This window comes from Huiozyma naganishii, chromosome 8 (assembly GCF_000348985.1).
Source record: "Huiozyma naganishii CBS 8797 chromosome 8, complete genome".
Classification (NCBI taxonomy): Eukaryota; Fungi; Ascomycota; class Saccharomycetes; order Saccharomycetales; family Saccharomycetaceae; genus Huiozyma; species Huiozyma naganishii.
The window spans coordinates 99,409-119,150 of NC_035929.1; the positions used below are offsets into that span (position 1 = coordinate 99,409).

General features: G+C 51.7%; 14 protein-coding genes across 14 annotated transcripts; 7 read left to right on the top strand and 7 right to left on the bottom strand.

Annotated features, from left to right (window-relative positions):
• Positions 1-522: 522 nt before the first annotated feature.
• Positions 523-3,444, top strand: CYC8 (transcription regulator CYC8; the record flags this gene model as incomplete). Its single annotated transcript, XM_022609313.1, has 1 exon — positions 523-3,444. The coding sequence occupies one exon, from the start codon at positions 523-525 to the stop codon at positions 3,442-3,444; it is 2,922 nt and encodes a 973-aa protein (XP_022465722.1).
• A 766-nt stretch (positions 3,445-4,210) lies between these two features.
• Positions 4,211-5,809, bottom strand: MED1 (Med1p; the record flags this gene model as incomplete). Its single annotated transcript, XM_022609314.1, has 1 exon — positions 4,211-5,809. One exon carries the CDS (start codon positions 5,807-5,809, stop codon positions 4,211-4,213), a length of 1,599 nt encoding a protein of 532 aa, XP_022465723.1.
• Positions 5,810-6,097: 288 nt separating this feature from the next.
• HOS1 (histone deacetylase) lies at positions 6,098-7,468 on the top strand (the record flags this gene model as incomplete). The annotated part of the gene is made up of 1 exon (XM_022609315.1): positions 6,098-7,468. The coding sequence occupies one exon, from the start codon at positions 6,098-6,100 to the stop codon at positions 7,466-7,468; it is 1,371 nt and encodes a 456-aa protein (XP_022465724.1).
• Positions 7,469-7,710: 242 nt separating this feature from the next.
• KNAG0H00640 (uncharacterized protein) lies at positions 7,711-8,157 on the top strand (the record flags this gene model as incomplete). Its single annotated transcript, XM_022609316.1, has 1 exon — positions 7,711-8,157. One exon carries the CDS (start codon positions 7,711-7,713, stop codon positions 8,155-8,157), a length of 447 nt encoding a protein of 148 aa, XP_022465725.1.
• Positions 8,158-8,336: 179 nt separating this feature from the next.
• On the bottom strand, positions 8,337-10,397 carry KNAG0H00650 (uncharacterized protein; the record flags this gene model as incomplete). Its single annotated transcript, XM_022609317.1, has 1 exon — positions 8,337-10,397. The coding sequence occupies one exon, from the start codon at positions 10,395-10,397 to the stop codon at positions 8,337-8,339; it is 2,061 nt and encodes a 686-aa protein (XP_022465726.1).
• Positions 10,398-10,553: 156 nt separating this feature from the next.
• Positions 10,554-11,195, bottom strand: ISA2 (Isa2p; the record flags this gene model as incomplete). The annotated part of the gene is made up of 1 exon (XM_022609319.1): positions 10,554-11,195. One exon carries the CDS (start codon positions 11,193-11,195, stop codon positions 10,554-10,556), a length of 642 nt encoding a protein of 213 aa, XP_022465727.1.
• Positions 11,196-11,330: 135 nt separating this feature from the next.
• Positions 11,331-12,233, bottom strand: UBA3 (NEDD8-activating protein UBA3; the record flags this gene model as incomplete). Its single annotated transcript, XM_022609320.1, has 1 exon — positions 11,331-12,233. The coding sequence occupies one exon, from the start codon at positions 12,231-12,233 to the stop codon at positions 11,331-11,333; it is 903 nt and encodes a 300-aa protein (XP_022465728.1).
• Positions 12,234-12,325: 92 nt separating this feature from the next.
• On the bottom strand, positions 12,326-12,931 carry KNAG0H00680 (PHO88 family protein; the record flags this gene model as incomplete). The annotated part of the gene is made up of 1 exon (XM_022609321.1): positions 12,326-12,931. The coding sequence occupies one exon, from the start codon at positions 12,929-12,931 to the stop codon at positions 12,326-12,328; it is 606 nt and encodes a 201-aa protein (XP_022465729.1).
• A 128-nt stretch (positions 12,932-13,059) lies between these two features.
• Positions 13,060-13,548, top strand: FCY1 (cytosine deaminase; the record flags this gene model as incomplete). Its single annotated transcript, XM_022609322.1, has 1 exon — positions 13,060-13,548. One exon carries the CDS (start codon positions 13,060-13,062, stop codon positions 13,546-13,548), a length of 489 nt encoding a protein of 162 aa, XP_022465730.1.
• Positions 13,549-13,569: 21 nt separating this feature from the next.
• KNAG0H00700 (uncharacterized protein) lies at positions 13,570-13,914 on the bottom strand (the record flags this gene model as incomplete). The annotated part of the gene is made up of 1 exon (XM_022609323.1): positions 13,570-13,914. One exon carries the CDS (start codon positions 13,912-13,914, stop codon positions 13,570-13,572), a length of 345 nt encoding a protein of 114 aa, XP_022465731.1.
• A 1,300-nt stretch (positions 13,915-15,214) lies between these two features.
• On the top strand, positions 15,215-16,765 carry ROX1 (Rox1p; the record flags this gene model as incomplete). Its single annotated transcript, XM_022609324.1, has 1 exon — positions 15,215-16,765. One exon carries the CDS (start codon positions 15,215-15,217, stop codon positions 16,763-16,765), a length of 1,551 nt encoding a protein of 516 aa, XP_022465732.1.
• A 111-nt stretch (positions 16,766-16,876) lies between these two features.
• On the top strand, positions 16,877-17,650 carry JID1 (Jid1p; the record flags this gene model as incomplete). Its single annotated transcript, XM_022609325.1, has 1 exon — positions 16,877-17,650. One exon carries the CDS (start codon positions 16,877-16,879, stop codon positions 17,648-17,650), a length of 774 nt encoding a protein of 257 aa, XP_022465733.1.
• Positions 17,651-17,686: 36 nt separating this feature from the next.
• ARO7 (chorismate mutase ARO7) lies at positions 17,687-18,463 on the top strand (the record flags this gene model as incomplete). The annotated part of the gene is made up of 1 exon (XM_022609326.1): positions 17,687-18,463. The coding sequence occupies one exon, from the start codon at positions 17,687-17,689 to the stop codon at positions 18,461-18,463; it is 777 nt and encodes a 258-aa protein (XP_022465734.1).
• Positions 18,464-18,608: 145 nt separating this feature from the next.
• On the bottom strand, positions 18,609-19,535 carry YMC1 (organic acid transporter; the record flags this gene model as incomplete). Its single annotated transcript, XM_022609327.1, has 1 exon — positions 18,609-19,535. The coding sequence occupies one exon, from the start codon at positions 19,533-19,535 to the stop codon at positions 18,609-18,611; it is 927 nt and encodes a 308-aa protein (XP_022465735.1).
• Positions 19,536-19,742: the final 207 nt, after the last annotated feature.

The following is a 19,742-nucleotide window of genomic DNA, read 5'->3' on the forward strand; positions in this document are numbered from 1 at the left end:
TCGACTCAAAGTTCGCCCGTTTTGTGCGTTTGTTGTTGATGATCAACTAATACCAGTTGTCGTCGTTGTTCTTCTGTTATTTTATTTTATTTTTTTTCTTCCGCTGTTTGTTTCTCTCCCGGTATCCCACTTCTCTCCTGCATGTTTCTTGCTTTCTTGAGTATATTTTCTCTGTTTTTTTCTCTTTTAAAGAAACAGTCTTTCTCGTCCTCTCTCGGTTTCCTTTTTTTTTTTCTTTCTTCGTCCAAATAAAGTACACTTCTTCACGTCTCGCTTTTGGATATAGGAAAAAAGTTTTGCTTGGGAGTGAAGTGATTGCATACCTTCTCTTTCTTCTTTTACCTTCGAGATAGAGACCACAAGCTTTTGTTTTCGGTTTGAATTGGACCCCAAGTTCTAGAAAGGGGAAACATACACAGTGGAGCAAACAGTAACTGCTTCTGGTTCGTTTGTGCAAGGTTATATACGTGTTTTTTTTTCCACTTTTAAAGGCTCACATAGCAACAGTTTATGCCAGCTATAATGAACACAACTCCAAATACAGTAGGAGCTGGTACTGCTAAGAGCAGTTCCAGTAAATTGCACCGTATAAATGGCGAGAGTCCCCGCACTGCTCAGAATGACGGCAGTATCGTCATCGCCAACGGTGCTGAGAATGCTGCTGCTGCGGCCGCAGCAGCAGCTGCACAACAAGACCCGCTTACTCAGTCTACTGCTGAAACTTGGCTTTCCATCGCCTCGCTCGCAGAGACTGTCGGGGACGCGGACCGTGCTGCACTAGCGTACGACGCAACACTGCAGTACAACCCATCCTCAACAAAGGCCCTCACGTCACTGGCGCACCTTTACCGGTCTAGAGACATGTTTCAACGAGCAGCAGAACTATACGAGCGTGCGCTACAGGTGAACCCAGAGTTGTCAGACGTCTGGGCCACATTGGGACACTGCTACCTGATGTTGGATGACCTTCAACGCGCGTACAACGCATACCAGCAGGCACTGTACCATCTGTCGAACCCAAACGTCCCCAAGCTGTGGCATGGCATCGGGATCCTGTACGACAGGTACGGGTCCCTTGACTACGCAGAAGAGGCGTTTGCGAAAGTACTCGAACTCGACCCACACTTCGAAAAGGCCAATGAGATCTACTTCAGGCTCGGGATCATCTACAAGCACCAGAACAAGTGGCAACAGGCACTGGAGTGCTTCAGGTACATCCTACAGCAGCCACCTTCCCCACTACAGGAGTGGGATATCTGGTTCCAACTGGGGTCCGTGCTCGAGAGCATGGGTGACTGGGCGAACGCTCGCGACGCGTACGAGAACGTGCTCGTACAGAACGAACACCACGCGAAAGTGTTGCAACAACTAGGTTGTCTGTACGGGATGAACAACGTGCAGTTCTACGACCCACAGAAGGCGCTGAACTACCTGTTAAAGTCCCTAGAGGTCGACCCCTCGGATGCTACCACCTGGTACCATCTTGGTAGGGTGCACATGGTCAGAAGCGATTACACCGCCGCGTACGACGCCTTCCAACAGGCTGTAAATAGAGACTCGAGAAACCCGATCTTCTGGTGTTCCATCGGTGTATTGTACTACCAGATATCCCAGTACAGGGACGCTTTGGACGCGTACACGAGAGCTATCAGACTGAACCCTTACATCAGTGAGGTGTGGTACGATTTGGGGACGCTGTACGAGACATGCAATAACCAGCTGACCGATGCGCTGGATGCGTACAAACAGGCGGCAAGACTTGACCCAGAAAATATTCACATTAGGAAGAGACTGGACGCCTTAACGCAGCAGTTGTCCCACCCGGGCGGACAGCCTGTGCAACCCTCACAGCAACAACAACAGCTACCCCCACCACCACCACAGACAATGCAACATCCAGGTATTATAACGACAACCTCAAGTGAACAGCAAGCACCTCCAGTGATGCTACAGCCCACTTTGCAAACTACAGATCACACCAATCCACTGAATGTGAGACCACCAGTAGCAACAATGTACGCGACGGGGCCGCTAAGCCAATCCGGTGCTGCCGCAGTACAGTTGCAACCAATGCCACAGGGATTGGTGCCACAACAATACGAGGCTACGCAGCAGATATTGCCTCAACAGCTCGCCTCTATGCAACACGCTCAAGTTCAGGCGCAACACCAGCAGCTAGTGCAGCAGCAAGCAGAACAGCAACAACAACAGCAACAGCAGCAGCAGGCTCAGCAACAGCAACAAGCTCAACAACAGCAACAACATGCGCAACAACAGGCACAGCAACATGCACAACAACAACATATCATGCAGCAGCAACAAGTTCAAGCGCAAGCGCAAGCTCAAGCCCATGCACTGGCACAAGCTCAAGCACAGGCTCAGGCCCAAGCTCCTATGAGACTACTGAACAACGACGGCGCGAACAGCAATATAACAAACAGTGGGACGGCAACTCTGCAGCCTATTTTGAATCAGCCACAAATGCTGCCATCAGGCAGCACCGTAACGAATCAACCCCCTTCTTTGAACAGTATCACGTCCGTTTTGGGAAACACTGCTAACTCGGACACTGCGTCGCTGCCTAAACCTCCGATTGAAGCACACGAGCCCGAGGGAGCAAGGAAAAGATCAGTCAGTGGTAACATCCAAACTTTAGTAAACGCGGCTGTATCAAGTGCAGACGCGACAGAAAGGGAAGAGGAACACGATTTTAACGAACCTCAGACTAAAAAGGTAAAGACGGAAGAGACATCAGCACCAACAGTGGGAGAACCTACTGTCGTGCACAATGTAAGTGATACAGTACACGAACAAGAACCACCCTCTGGTCCCCTTACTAAGGAGAAGACGCCTGTTTCGTCGCCCGCTGTGGCACCTGCTGTCGATAATGCCGCGCCTGCCGCTAAGGAGTTGACGCCACCAGTTTCTAAAACAGCTACCGAACCCACGGGCGCGAATACGACGGTCGTTAGAGAAGAACCAACGGAAACGTCTGCTGGGCCAGCACCTGTGACTCCTTCAGTTCCTGCAGCTCCAATAACGTCTGCTCTTACAGAACCTACGACAGCCGCAGTTCCCACAGTTGCGAACCCTGTTGATGAAGAAAAGAAAGAAGTGGCACCTTCCACCGCTGCTGAACTAACAGCAAGCGCATCTCCTCATACAGCTCCTGCGCTGAGTCTTTCGTCAAAGGTTGCACCCGAACAGTCAAAGGAATCAACCGCGGAGGATCCTAACGATTCAGCTGCGACCGAAGCAGGACAAACAACGATCGATGAAAAACCAGAAGAAGATATTGTGATCAAACCATCCGCGGAAGCGATAGAGAAGTTGAAAGAGGAGGCTAAGCTTCGGGAGGAAGAAAAGAGGAGCAAAGCAATGGTGCTAGCTCTGACCACGGATCTAAGGGAACCGATGACAAGGCAAATGAAAGCGAGGAATTGAGGGAGAGTGTAGTCAGAGAGGTTGAGGAAGATGAGAATTACGACGAATAGTCTTATATATAACTTGTTGTAATAATAAAAAGCGATATAGATATGCTGACAGAGGAATAAATGAAACTGAAATAAAACATGTACATATCAGATGTGTATAAAGCGTTTTTGTGCTTTGACCTCAATCTGAGTGGTTAGGGCACCACTCAAAAAAATTAGATGGATTCAACATAACTTAATAGTACATTTTGCTCGCATTCCTTTATAATACGAACTCTGTACCAAAGTGAAGTATCTGCCAAATTGCCTATTTTAATATCATGTGGAATTAGGATTTAGACGCCTGTTGTTGATTGTAGGAAGACTTTACGTGCATATTATATTTTTTTAAATTCAATCTATCTGCATCTACAACAGTGCGGCTACAGTGTCAGTTCTTTTACGCTGAATACTTTTTCCGAATATTTGTCATAAGTCGTCATAACTAAAGAAACGAAGACATATTTTATATTCTTCTATTAAGACATATGTAGTCATATATAAGACTCACTGGTTTTTTTATTACCAGTACGTAGGCTTCGTAGTGGCCCTACCGTACTGAATCAAGTAGGTCTACTATTTATCGTGCTGTAATTACTTATCAACACGATTAACGTCCATGAAACAAAGACTTTTCTTTTTGCACCTCTTACGGAGATGTGCACTAAAATGAAGCGTTGAAAGAACGCTGTTACTAAAACTTACTGTATCACTCACAGTAAACACACTGTTCGATTTTATGAGGCCCACGTTTCGAATGCACGAAAGAATTTCTTCCAGTTTTCTGGAGGTTCATATAGACTACAGTTGATCTTCCCGTTCAAGGATATATGATCTTCACTAATCACCAGTTGGTGCATAGCTGTCCCCGCGGTCGGTACCTGTTCATCATCTGCACATATATCCATTTTATCATCGTCATCGCCTTCAATAACTAGTGCTTCTTCGTTTGAAGCGTCCATCCCATTTTCCTCGATTACGGGCTGAGTTAAAATATCGTGAAGATTAAACTGCTGAAGGCCTTGTTCCTTCAGCATGGTGGACTCTGTAAAGCTCGGTCTCTTGTTTTTATTCGAGGATTTTCTGCGTTTATGGACGGTGGTTGACCCTACCACTATGCTTTGTCTTCTTAACCTGCCACCATGTTTGTTGCCAAGGTCATCTTCGTTGTTTTCTGCACCATTTGGGACATCTAATGATCCTCCCCTTAGTGAATTTCGGTTTAACGTTTCAACAATTCTTTGCAGGACGGTGTTGTACCACAAGATCCATTTTTGTATCTCCGCAACGAGGTCCAGATTGTCGTTGCTGATATCAAACTTTGTGACATTGATTAGTTTTGTCGTGAAATCGTTTAAGAGGCTGATATTTTGACTTGTATTAAACAATCTGTTAGAAATTGAACCATTGACACCCTCAGTAGTGTTATTGATGAGAACGTCGACAATCGGTGCGACAAAGTCATCGTCTTTCAACCTTTCAAATATTATATCCTCGGACAGAAACTCTCGAGGAAACCATACAGCCTTATCTTGGATCTCCATCACCAGACTCAGCCCGTTAACGTAATTTTCTGGGAACTCGTTGATCCAGCGTTTCGTTTCCTTTGAGTAAACGTACTCGTATAATCTGGTAGTCGGGGATTTTGCCTTGGCTAGCTTAATCACCGCTAGTATTTGGTCCCCACTGTGTATATATATACCAAAGATACTGTTCAGATTAGGCGTGACTTCCAATTGGATATTGAAGTCTATGAAATACTGCCCTAAGAATTCCACCAATTCGGTGTAGTATTTGAATAGATCGAGTTTCCCGTTTTTGGTTGTGGAACTCAATGAGTTTCCACCGCCTATTGGGTTGGTGGAGTTAGCGGAGCTGTCAGCATTATTGTTATTGCCGTGCCCGTTGGTAGTGCTACTGCCGTTCTCCATATCCAATTGGGAATATGTGTCCAGCAGGTACAAAAACTGCAAATTCGCTTGGAACTGCTTCAGGTCTGCAAAGTTAACCAGCGAGTTCAAGAGAATGTTGTCCTCCTTGTTTGGGTTCCCTGTAGCGTCTGGAGCGTAGTAGTTGAAGGAATTATAAGTGGACGCCAGGACCAGCTTCACCTGCTTTACTTTCCCCTCCATTTTATCGAAATCGATATCGATCACGATGATCTTCGACGCAGTCGACAGCCTTTCTGTACCCTCGCCAACATCCTCAATAAACGATTCGAGGTTAAGAGTCTGACACAGCCTTAGAATGTTCTCCAGCGTTACTTCACCAGGTTTGTAAACTTTGAAAAGTTTCACCATCTGATCCAGAACCTCCACGTACGAGTCCACTGCCATATTGACTGATTTTAAAAGAACAAATGGAAAGCAACACTAACTCAATACCCACAGGTGATATTGTGTCCTTCCCAATGAGCTCAGACACCCTTGATTGACCGGTTCACCTGCTGTGCAGTGCGAGCTCAGCAGCAACTGGTTCAACTTTTTACACTTTCCACAATTTGAAGCTTTAAAGCACTAGGGACGCAGTGGTCATCGAGAAACGTACCGGTTTGGACGTGTTGTGACCTCACGATGGATAAAACTTCTTCTTAACAGTTGTCTGGTGTTGTTGCTGCTGCTGTAATGTCGTACGTTGCCATTGCAACTTCACCCTTCCAATCGGCAGTGGCAGATCTGCTGCCCTGTAACAAGTATCTCAAATCGCGGCTAACGCATGCGCTCATCGAGGTATACGGCTTGCTCGATCATGTCGATGAGTGCATCGTTGACGCGGTGGCTCATCGGGACCAACTCGTCCAATTTCACCAGAGGGAGTACGTAGATACTGTTTTGAATGAGCAGCACAATAGGGTGCAACTGTATGACAGCGATGGCGAGACGGGCTGGAACTACTTAAACGGCGTTGCTCTCGAGTGGGGGGAAACTGGTGAAGGAGTGGACCAATGTGGGTTTGATTCTTGGAAGGAGCTGTTCCAGTACTATCTCAGAGTATCTGACGAAATAACGCCGTCTAGAAAGCGGCCCCTCGACTCAGACGATGACGACGGCATATCTGGATCAGAGGCCAAGGAGGAGGCACTGAAAGTGTTCAATCTGGAGGGTGATTGTCCCATATTCTCCTACTTACCCATGTACGTACGCACCGTCACTGGGGCAACGCTACAGCTGGCGGACTGTCTGCTGAGAAAAGCCGCCCTTGACAAGAGGTTTATCGGTATGAACTGGGACGGCGGTCGGCATCATGCATCCAAGGGCAAAGCAAGTGGGTTCTGCTACGTGAACGACATTGTGCTGCTGATCCAGAAACTGCGGAAACAAGGTACCGGCAAAGTCACGTACCTCGACTTCGATCTGCACCACGGCGACGGCGTCGAACGGGCTTTTAAGTTCACCAAGAAAGTGCAGACAATCTCCCTGCACCTGTACGAACCCGGTTTCTTCCCCTGCACTGGTTCCCTTGAGGGATCAAGCGGGTTCGACACTGTCAATCTCCCGCTCCAGCACGGCCTCACGGACTCGTTCCTCCAGGGACTTGTGGACCAGGTTGTGAATCCGCTGATTCAACGGCACGGACCCGAGGTCATCGTCATACAATGCGGAGGCGACGGCCTCCTCGGGGACACATTCCACGAGTGGCAACTGTCCATCCGCGGACTCACAAAATGCATCCTGGACGTCATGTCGCATTCTACGCAAGCACATGTCATCTTACTGGGCGGTGGGGGCTACAATCCGACACTGATGAGCAGGTTTTATACATACCTCACAGGGAGAATCCTGCACCAATTCAAGAACACGGATCCGTTCCCTGGCATGAACGGAGCCCAGGAGGAATCTCTCATAAGGGACCACAAGTACATTGAGTGCTACGGCGACGACGAGCATTACAAATTCTGGGTCTACAGTATACAGGGGTCCCAAAAACACCGCACATTGCGGGAGGAAAACACAACAGACCAGATCGACAAGTTTATCAAGTTCTACAGCATATAACGGCCACTGCACACCTTCATGAGTAGTAGGGACTCGGACCTCTTCGATCAGCCGTCAAAATTTTCATATATATAAAATGTCACTGAAGTGAAGACCTTCCATTAAAGGGGACTCTGGGGATACGCACGCAGTCACAGGTTGTACTGGTTTCCAGAGTCGCAGCAGAGTTTACCGGGAAGAGGTGGAGGAGTACTTGTGAGAGATATTGCAGTAGTATTTTTGTTGTTATTTTCTTTGAAGGGATGGCAGCACACTTGACAGCGGAGCAGATACAGGAGTTCAGAGATGCATTCGACTTGTTCGACAAGGACAAGAGCGGGTCCATCTCGGCCTCGGAGTTGACGACAGTGATGAAGTCGCTTGGGCTCACGCCCAGTGAGGACGAGGTGCGGGACTTGATGAACGAGATCGACCAGGACGGGAACAACGAGATTGACTTCGATGAGTTTCTGAGTCTCATGGCGCGCCAGGCGAACGCCATGGACTCCGAGCAGGAGCTGATAGAGGCGTTCAAAGTGTTTGACAAGAATGGAGACGGCCACATATCGAAGAGCGAGCTGAAACAAGTGTTGAACTCCATTGGCGAGCAGCTGACCGAGGAAGAGTTGGACACCATGTTCAAAGAAGTCAGTGACGGCTCCGGTGAAATCAGTATCGAACAGTTTGCCTCGCTTTTGTCCAAGCAGTAGATGGTTCCTGTAGGAGAAAGGCAAGGAAACTAATTGCCTCTTTGCCTTGATCAAATGAAGAGAATATTAGGGCATATAATCATTCATATCATTTGTATATCATGTCTTGTACCTACGTACTTCTGTATATCAGACGGCTTAACTTCTCGTCGTCAAGATGAACCGTGGCTCATCTTGTGTTACTTCTTCATTGCGTTCCTCTTGTACCTCTCCAGCGGGCTCAGATTTTCCTCCAGTTGATCTGCGTCAGGTGCAGCACCGGCAGTGCCAGATTCACGGACAGGAGGGGTCAAAGGTTTGTGCAAAACTGGTTTCTTAACGGGCACCGGAGGCGCCTTCTTCTTCAATGAATCCTTCTTGACGGGCACCTTGGGAGGTACCTTCTTCGCAAAATTTGAGTAGTTCGATACAGGAGACGCACTGCGTTCATTCAACCGGGGGCTGGACTGTCCATGTTGTGTTGGTGGTGGTGGTGGTGGTACACCTGTCCTTGAAGAATCAGACACTTTGTGTAAAGTAACTTGCGCCAGTTGTTCAGAGATATCACCAAACCCCATCACAGGCGCACCCGCGGGAGACTGGACAGGCTCGCTTGGCACCGGTTGTTGTGCTCGGGGAGTATCTGGTTGAACATCAGATGATGAGTGTGTACTCGCTGAAACGGCAGCACAGTCTTTGCCAAGGTAATCCAAGTTTCTTTCTGGTAACACTGGAGGCTGGATCACATTAGTTGTACCACTCGTAGGTTCGAAGTTGTTCCCTTGCTGGTTGAAGTCTGTGTGCCGTTCTGTAGCGGCTTCGAAACGAGGTTCTGAATTCACAGGTACGCGAGGAGAAACCGCTGGCATCGTACTTTCTCCTCTGCTTCTGGATGGCAATGCCGGTGGAGGTGTTGCGTTCTCTGCCGAACCACTCCTGTTGTTCCTGGCCGGTAAACTAGGCTGGGGAGATGCTCTTTCTTGATGGCCGGGCATTGTATGATTTGATCCATCTTCTGCTCTCCCTACATCCACCCCAGCTGCTGGTTCAGAGTTCATCGTCTTCACTATTTTGTTCCTTTGGTTATGCACAGGAGGTGGCGGCAACGAACTCAAATCGATGTTTGTGTTGACTTGGAATTGGGGAGTTTGTTGTTGCGCAGCAGGTTGTCCAGGTCCAGGTTGATTTTGAGGAGCGTTCCCCATTGGGTTATTCATTGTATGTGGTATAGGCGCAGGATTGTATTGATTCGCTGGAATTGGTGGAGCTTGGTACTGGCCCCCGGGTGTAGATGGTGCAGCGCGGAATTGGTTTGGAGGGGGTACTGGTGCAGATCCGTACTGGTTTGGAGAAGTTGCTGGTGCAGATCCATACTGGTTTGGAGGAGTTGCTTGAGCAGAACCATACTGGTTTGGAGGAGGTGCTTGAGCAGAACCATACTGGTTTGGAGGAGGTGTTTGAGCAGATCCGTACTGGTTTGCAGTGGGCACTGAGTGGCTACTGCTCTGTTGTGGGTACGCCGGTTGCTGTGGTACTGGAATTTGTGTAGGAGCTGAAGGGTATGCATTGTTATATGATGGTCTATTCGCCGGTGGTGTGCTCTGTTGGGAGCCATAGTTGGTTGCCCCTGGAGGTTGGCCGTACTGGCTCTGCGATTGTCCCATTGACTGTGGATACATCCCCTGTGTCTGTTGCATCTGTTGTGGAGGCTGTCCATATGGAGTTGCAGGTTGAAAGTTCTGCGGCGGAACCTGGCCATACGGGGTTGCAGGTTGGGGACTTTGCTGTTGATTCGGTGCCCGCCCGTAGTAGTTATCAGCAGCGGTAGCGTTAAAACCTGAATTCTGAGGAGGCCCGACGGCAGGTTGAATACCTCCTTGCTGCGGGTACTGGCTATTGTAGTACCCATTCTGTTGTGGGTGTTGCTGTTGTCCCTGCCCATAGGGGGCACTGTTTTGCCCTTGTTGGTTGTAGTATCCCTGCGAGTGACTGTTAGGAGCCGGTTGCCCCGGTGCACCTGGATTCCCATGCACCGGTGGTGGTACAAACCTCCCTGGATCCACGTTGTTGTTCATTGGAATGCGGTGAGGTGGCTCGTCATCGTCCTCACCTTCTTCCCTCGACTTGGAATGTTTCCCCTTTACGTCCGATCCTTTGTTGTAGTGGCTCTTGCTGTAATTGTAACCAGACTTCGCTACACTTTTGGTGCCCTTGTATCCGAGCTTCCCTGCACTCACAAGACCGTGCTTGAGGGAATCCATCGTTAGTGTGAGTGCGATCTAACGAGTAACGAGTAATCTTCCTGGGGAAGAGTGCCTCAACGATTTACGAATAAAGTAGTATTAATATGCACAGATAATATATAAGCGATGAATTCAGAGCGTCGTTGCTGCTGCTAGGTCGTGGGTATCCTCAATTCAATTAATGTCGAAGCTTGTCCCGCAACCGCACTTGCTCTTGAGATTCCCGCCCGTTATTTTGAAGGAGGACCCGATGAGTTCAGTTGTGTAGGCGAGCGTGGTGCCGTCGAGGATCCTGAGCGATTCCCCGTCAATGAGGATCTTGCCGCCGTGGTCTGGCATGACGTACGTGACGGTGTTCTTGCTTGCAGCGAACTCGTCGTCTCCCGGTTGGTCCGCTGGCAATGCGGCGTCGTCCAAGACCAGCTTCAAAACGTACTGGTACCCGTGGCACCCGCCGCTCTCAACACTGATCGAGAGCACCTCGCCCGATTCGTCGTAGATCTGTTTGAGTCTCCATGCAGCCCGCTCGCTGATCTGAATCTGCTGTCCCGGGAGACTACCGTCTCGCGACACGACCTTCTGCGGCGCAACCAGCACGTCGTTGCTCAGCGACGCCCTCGTAGCAGCAGAAGCAGCAGCAGTAGTAGTAGTTGCAGTGATCCTATGAGGTCCACGGAGCAGCCAGCGACTGGCCCCCACCTTCGATAGGTCCGCTGACGAATGAGTCCTGCTAAACCTCCACGGGCTCAGTGGGTCCCTCAAACGGCAACTCCGCACCAACAGCACCCCTCTTCCTCGCATCACCCGTGCCAACATGACGCTATGTAGAACTCACCGACAGCTGGTACCCTCCCTCCCACAGCTGTTTTCAACGGTCCCCGGACCTCGAAGTTCAAGGGTCTTCCTTCAAATAATTCGAAGTGCATGGACGATGGGCGATGAGGAGACCCACTAAGTGGTGAAGAGTTCGCTGCAGACGGCACAGTTGCTGTCTCTTGCGTAGGTGAAGGCGTACTGGAAGTGGCCCTGTGTGCCGTTGACGACGGTGAAGTTGCAGTACGCCGGCGGGTCCGCAACGAGGTCCAGGTGCCACTTGATGAGTTCGTTCGTTGCGTGTGCTGCGACCATGGCTGTCGTTGTGGCGACGTTCGGGATTATCCGACGCACTACCCCCATGACGTACGCGCCCGTGATCCCCTGAGGATCGATCCCGTGTTCTTGTGCCCTGTGCCGACACTTGGCAACGAGTTCTTGAAGTGCTGTCCCCGTCGTGTCGTTGTCGAGTGCCGGCGCTTCAGTTGCGACGAAGTACTCGACTACATGCTCGAGGGTGCGAGGGTTGTTTGCGATGGTGCACATGGGCACGTTTGTCTCTGCCCCCTCGGCGGGCACTGTCCCCAGGGAACACTCCCAGCAGGATGTGACCCCCGGGACGACGACTTTGACGTGCCCCCTGAGTCCCTCCGTGCCCGCGTCTATCAGTGGGATGAGTGTACTGAATTGAGACGTAAGTGCCAGCGAGCACAGCACGTTATTGATGTGTCTTCTTGGGGCGATGCTGTCGAGTCCCGAGAGCACGACATCGAACTGTGTGAGGAACTGCGTGCTGAGGGACGTCAAGTCGCACACGTGCGGGGTGATGCTGACTTGCGCCTTGTGGAAGTACCTTGCAGCGGCCTCCGCTTTGGGGCTTCCGATGTCTGCCTCTGTGAAGAGGAACTGTCTGTTGAGGTTCGATAACTCTACCGTGTCGAAGTCTACTATGTGGACCTCGCTGACTTGCAATTGCACGAGGTTCTTGAGCAACTCGCACCCGAGCCCACCGGCTCCCAACAGCAACACTTTACAGTCCATGCGTGGTAGTGCTTTGCAGTACAGTGCGTCGTAGTGAGGGTGTGCGTGTGTTGTTATATAAGATATAAGTCTTAATGTCGTATACACACGGTTCAGTCCAGTTTGCGGATGGCGCCTCCTTCACCGGCCATTTCGAGGGCCTCGATAGTCTTCTTATCGGTCTTGACCTCGTCGCTGCCGCCGCTGAACTTGCTCAAGAGGGATTCTGCACGGAACGGTCTCCTTAGGTTCCCCGTGGCTGGTTTACCGAACAGGTGAATCTTGACGACGTTGTTCTCTAGGGCTCCCTTGACGGGACCGATGGCTTGCATGAACAGAGGGTTGTTGTACTTGAGGTACAAGTGTAGGAACAACATGAACGCGAGGGATTGGTACAGGGACTTGAGCGCAGCCTGGATGGACTCCATGTCGTAGTCGTGGACGGTGGTCACTTTGAGCCGTGGACGGGAGGTATCCTCCGCCAGTGACGTTGCTGCGAGGAGCGCATTCTGCGGTGGTTCCGCGTACTTCAACAGGGACAAGTCATTGGCACGGTTGATGCGTGCTGCGGTGAGTTGGTACAGGAGCCAAGTGACCGCTGCACAGGAACAGTACAGCACGCGGATGTACAGGATGACCGTCTTGTTCTCCATGTCTATGAAACGGGACGCGCCCATCATGACAAGCATGATGGCTATGTTGGTCACTTGCGGGTTCATCCTGGCTGGGGGGCTGTGGTCTGGCTGGGTCTGGGTCTCGGGTTATGTATAGTTTGGGTATCACGGTTCATTACATCAAGAAGTGAAAATTTTAACTGGTGGTTAACCCGATGAGTAACAGTCGACTTATGGTGCTCCAGCTGGCCATGTCTGGCAAATTTGATCAATTGGGGTTACAAGTAGCGTACGAGGAGGCCGCCCAGGGGTTTTCCGAGGGCGGGGTCCCCATTGGAGGGTGTCTAATCGACAACGAATCCGGTGAGGTGCTTGGTCGTGGCCACAACATGCGGTTCCAACGGGGGAGTGCCACATTGCACGGTGAGATCAGCACTTTGGAGAACTGTGGGAGGCTACCTGGGGGTGTTTACAAGCGGTGTACGCTCTACACGACTCTTTCGCCCTGTGACATGTGCACCGGTGCTATTATCATGTACGGTATCCCGCGAGTTGTCATTGCGGAGAACAAGAACTTTGCGTCCCCCGGGGAGGCGTACTTGCGCACCCGTGGCCACGAAGTGGTTCTCCTAGAGGATGCGAAGTGTATTGGCCTGATGTCCAAGTTCATCAGCGAGCGTCCTCACGACTGGTTCGAGGACATTGGCACAGAGCACAGCTAAGAGTTATACTATATACGTTTTCTATTTAGTAGTTGTAGCGTTTGGGAATACTAGTTCCAAGTAACAAACGCACAGACCAATGAAACTGAGAGCGACTTTCAACACAGGGTACTTCTCCAGCGGGTTTTCGTTCTTCTTATCCTGTGCCTCCTTAGCGGTAGCCAGGGAGATCTCCTCCTCTGAGGTGTTTAGGAAGTAATGGATGGACTGTATCAATGCAAACCAACCTACGAATTTGTTTCTTAGGAAGATTGCAGCCATGGGCATGGACTGGTTGAGCAGACCGGAAACACTCTGTGTACTCGCGTACATCCCATGTGGCGGGAACACATGTGTGTATCTCGTGACGAGGTCCTGTCTAGCCATGGTGCCGTGCGGTGTGCGTCTCCGGGGTCTAGTTACAATTGTACTGTAGCAGAAGTCTCTAGCTTTCTGCTTTGAAAAAATTGTTTCTATTCGTACATACAATAAATAATACACACTACGCCAGTGCGTAACTGTCCGATCCCGCAGTGTTGTGCCCCAGTGTCTGCTTGAGTGTCACTGTCTGTTCTTGTTGCTCCCCCCCTGCCACATACGTCCCCGTGAGCACCCCACTGGCCCTGTCCCACTCGACGTAGTACACCCCGCCGTAGTCCACTCTTGGCGGAGCAGGGGCGTCCACGAACTTGTCCGCACACGCCGCACCCTGCACCGCGCAGCCAGCGGCCCACTCCGCGCTGACCAGCCGCGTCTCCCTCCACACCCACCGCTCCAGCGCCCCCGCACGGCCCACACACGCGGTCTCCAACGCAGTGGCGACCTCCAGCCCGCCAGCGAGCACGATCCGCAGCAGGCCCTGGCCGGCGACCCCCCACAGCGACACACTCACCGCGTACCGACACTCCCCGGCGTCACCGCCCAGCACCGTCTGCCACCCGGCGACCACCTGCTCACCCATGCCACACCCCCACGTTACCCAGCGCCCCGTGCTAAACTCCGAGTTCTCCAGGAAGGCAACGACGGCCCGGGGGAAACCCGCAGGAACCACGCGCGCGGACGGCCCTCGCAGCGGCCCGGCTTATATAGCGGCCCGCGCTGCAGGAGGGTCTGGGTGCACACCCCCACCCTGGGGCCCACCCCCCACACCCACGCCCCCAGACCCTTGCTCTGGCCCGTGCCTGCCGCGGACGCGAGAGAAAGCGCGCAGCACAATGGGCTGGGCATTGTCCCGTGCTCTTTCCGCCCGCCGCTGCGCCCAGACCCCGTCGCTGAGGTGTTTTCCTGCCCGGGGGCATTGTTGCGTGTGCCCGCGCCTCGGGGGGGGGACGGCAGAGAGGGAACACAAACAAACAAACAACAGAACTAAAACAGTATATAACGGCAAACTCAATTTCCAGACGCACAGCAGAGAATAGGAAGAACACGCTGCTTATTGAGGCGGCGGACTGGGTTTTGTCTCTTGCTCTGCGGCGGTTTCTGGGGCAGCGTAGGTTTTCTTTGTTGTTTCTTTTCTTTCTTTTTTGCTGCTTCTTTTTTCTAATTTTTTGTTTAAAATCGGATTCTTCTCGAATTTTCCACCGTTTTGTGCCTTGCAAAGAAGCACCCGGTTGATTGATTGGTATCGGTACAGTTTCGAACAGATCTCGGCTGGAAGTGTGCTCAGCAGGGGAAACGCAGGATGGTGATGGCTGCTTTACACAATCCTCTGGCGAACGGGAGTGCAGGTGCTGGTGGCGGCGGTGCCGCCACCAGCACCGCCGCCACGACAACTGCTGCTGCAGTGCCCGTCCCCACTGATAGTAACGGACAACTGGTCAATAAAAACAACAAGAAGGGAGTCAAGAAGATCCCCAGGCCCAGAAACGCATTCATCCTGTTCAGACAGCACTACCATCGGATTCTGATCGACGATTGGACGAAACACGGCGTTGATATACCGCACAACACGCAGATTTCAAAGATCCTGGGCACCAAATGGAAGGAATTGGGGCCCGAGGAGAAACACCAGTGGGATGAACTGGCAAGACAGGAGAAATTGGAACACGAGAGGAAGTACCCACAGTACAAGTATAAGCCGGTTCGTAAGACCACCAAGAAGAAACTGCAGTTGCAAGCAGAACAGCAGCAGCAACAACAAGAACAACAGCAGCAGCAGCAGCAAGCCCAGCAACAACAACAATTACAACAAGCCCAACAGCAAGAACACCTACGCCAACAGCACCAACACTTGCAACAACCACACATACCAGTGCTGTCGCAGAACGCCGGCAGCACAGTGCCGTCCATGTACCACCAGCCGCCCCCCGGAGCTGCCAACGTCAACACGGGCGCCCAGGCCACGGCTACTGCAGAGATGCCCAACACGTATATGCCGATGTCCATCTCCGGGTTCTACGGCGGGTCAGCGGGGGCAAACCCTGCAGCGTACTACCCGTACACTGTGCCCTTCACGCCAAGCTCATCGAGGTCAAACACAAACTCTAACGTGGCAGCAGGTGCTAATGCGCCAAACAACGCTGCTGGTGATTTCTTCCAACAGCAACAGCAACAGCAACAACAACAACAACAGTACGCGGCGATGTCCGCGGCACAACAACAGTACGGTATAGGACAGGACTACTCGTCGATCTCGAAGAACACTTCACAAGTGGTACTGCCGTACTTCGCAGACGCAAAGAGCACACAACAGCAACAGCAACAGATGTACCAGGATGTCGCTCCTTATACCACCACTGCTGATTATGTGTCGAACCCAGCGACGATGGGTGCCGGAGGGGGTGGCAGTGGGGCCACGACCGCCACGACCGCGGCCGCCTCGGTCTCCAACAACACGACCGCCAGCACGAACGGCACCCACACGGCACGCGGGGGCGCCGCCGCCGCGGCAAACACAAGACTACCGCCGGCACAGAACTACTACTACTACAACATGCCGCCGCAGCAACTGGCCCCACAGCCCGCGACACAGGTCACCCCACAGCAGATCTCACAGCAGCTGCACCCTACCCAATACCAGGACTACAACAGCATCAAGAACACTACTAACGCGCTGCAGCAGTACCACGACTACGGCAACAACAAGACCGCCTTCCACCACCAGCCTCCGCAACAACCGCACCAACTGCAACTACAACAGCAGCAACACCAGCAGCCACCAAGCACCACGGGCAGTAGCATCGAACACCTCGATATGGGCAACGTGTACCACAACACCAAACCGACGAACCAGAACTGAGCAACACGTCTCCACGGCATATATACACATGTAACTATATAACAAATCACATCGTAGCAAATACACACACATATACCTCGTGCTGCACTGCTGGCAACTCCGGCAAGCGTGATGAGGTTGAAGTTGGACACGCACTGGCCACACAGGGTGTCGAACCCAACACCTTACGAGATCTTCTCAGTGAACCCATCAACGAAACCCAATAAGAGACTCCTCAGGGACAAGTACTTGCAGTACGCGAAGTTGTACCACCCGGACCTGGACCAGCAGGTGCAATGCGGCGGTGTGGTACTCACCAGAAGGGCCCAACTGGAACGGTTCAAAGTGATATCGCACGCGTACGAGTGTCTACGGACTGGGGCACACCCGTCAAGTTGCTACGCGGGGAGGTCACACCCTGCAAGCACAGCTGCTGCTGCGGACTATAGGTACTGGCGTGCGGGGACGTGGGAGGACCAGCAGGACTGGCAAACTCACGCTTCTGCGACCGCCAGCGGGTCCGAGGGTGAGCGGGACAGCGACCATATCCTAGCGTACGTGTTTGGGTTCCTCGTGTGTCTCCAGGGGACGTACTTCCTCGCGAAGTTGCAAGATAAGCTGTTGGTAAGGCGCGACGACGGCTTTGATCACGGGGACGTCGAGGTGCCCGAGTTGATCGTCCCACCGCAACTGGGCGAACCACAGGAACAATTCAGCGAGAAACTCGTCAAGCTCAGAAGGTTCCTATGGATCAGGTCCTGGTTGCTGTTCAGAGACGATGAGCAAAAGCTTAACAACGAAATCGCCAGAAATGAAAAATTGATAAGCAGACTCAATCGGTCACAGCATCAGCACCAGGACGAAAAATCGGAAGAACGGGATACAAGCTCGAGTGCGGAGACTTAGTTGCACAATCGCTACACGCACACGCACACAGACACCATGGACTTCACGAACCCGGCCAGCGTGCTCGACTTGAACAACATTCGGGCGGAACTCGTCAAGATGGAGGACTCGATCATCTTCAAGTTCATCGAGCGGTCACATTTCGCGACTTGCCCAGGCGTGTACACACCCAACAACGCGCATCTGCACCTCGACGACTTCCACGGGTCGTTCTTGGACTGGCTGCTCGTCCACTTGGAGATCACGCAGTCGCAGATCAGAAGGTATACGTCGCCAGACCAGACTCCTTTCTTCCCAGATAAGATCAAGGAATCTATACTCCCAGCGATAGACTACCCGCAGGTGCTGGGACCCCAAGCATCCGCGGTCAACTACAACGACACAATCAAGCAAGTGTACATCGATAAGATGGTGCCGCTCATTTCAAAACTGGAGGACGACGACGAGAACAACTACGGGTCCGTTGCGTCCTGTGATATCGAGTGTCTTCAGGCACTCAGCCGCAGGATCCATTTCGGAAAGTTCGTCGCGGAGGCCAAGTTCAGGAACGACGTCGAGTTGTACACGGACCTCATCAAAAGGAGGGACATACAGGGGATTGTCACAAGTATCACAAACTCGGCCGTCGAGGAGAAGATTCTGCAGAGACTGACCACAAAGGCAGAGGTTTACGGTGTTGACCCGACCAATAAGGAGGGCGAACGCAGGATCACGCCAGAGTACCTAGTCAAAATATACAAGGAGTACGTCATCCCGTTGACCAAAGACGTCGAGGTCGAGTACTTGCTCAAAAGACTAGAGGATGTCGAGTGACCAGCAACGTAAACCGCAGGGAGCGGTGATTTAAAGCAATGTTCATATATATGTTAAAACTTTGGGTACCACGTTTATACGTACCATTGACTTCGTGTATTAGATAGAGAGACAGAGAGAGAGAGAGAGGCGGTGGGAGAACGGATCAACCCAACAGTCTCATCATCAGCTCAAATGTGGCAAACGTGGCCCCATTGGCAGGCGCAGCTCTCAGAATCGTCGGGCCAAACCCCTTCAGAAACCCGCCTATCCCGTGCGTCTTGAAGATATGTTTCGCGACTTGACCCATGTTATTACCACATTTCCGGGTCACAAGGCCGTCCGTCTGCATGACCGACTTGATGACATCGATCGGATACACCATGATCCACAAAGTTGTACCGGACAACGCACCAAACAGACACAACTTCCACGTTGGTACCTCCGTTCTCTTCAACCCCTTATTGATCTCGTTTGCAACGAGCGCCTCGTAAACCAAGAAATATGTACCACAACCATGACCCTCCCTCAGAAGCGTCGGTGTCAGCCCACGCATCAACGAGCCATGGCTCCGCAACTTCTTGATACAGTCCAGGGGACCCTTGAACTCGGCCCCGGCCCCGGATGAAACCTGCGTCTGTAAACGTATCCTCACATGTTCGATCGGAGACGCCAAGAAAGAATTGGTAAGACCACCAGTGAGACCACACAGGTAGTACTGCGGTAGGGACAAAGTCGTCGCTGTGATACCTTTCTCCGCGTTCTGGCTACGAAAGAACCTCTTCATTGCCTCGTTGACACCGAATTGTAAAGAGACACAGGCACCAACACCTACGAGTGGCGTTAGCGTACCTTTGTAGAACCCACGAGGGCCCTCCTTCTCCAACAGATTCTTCACGACATCCATCGCTGTGGTGCGCACTTTCGCTGTTTGTAGTCGCACTTTGGTGGTGTCGAACGGCTGCCCAACCAGAACTTGTGCAATACCACCAGCGGTACCGGCAAGCAAGTCCTTGATCACCCTGGTGTTATCGTGCTGTGGGTGATCCTCCAGGTCATCGATCAATTGCGGTGTTGGGAACTCCTCAGACATATCTATTCAGCTTGCAGACAAGAAAATATCCGTACCCAGTCGTGCCCCTGTCGAATCAAACTAATCCAGGCTGTACAATCGACCAGAGTTCAAGAATCAATGAGCTGTTAATGGTCTCCCACTGAAGAATTTTTCACTGCAGCAAACGTTTCTTATCATCGCACATCGCTCTTTTTTTTCATCTTCTTCTTCCCGATAAAGGGCCCC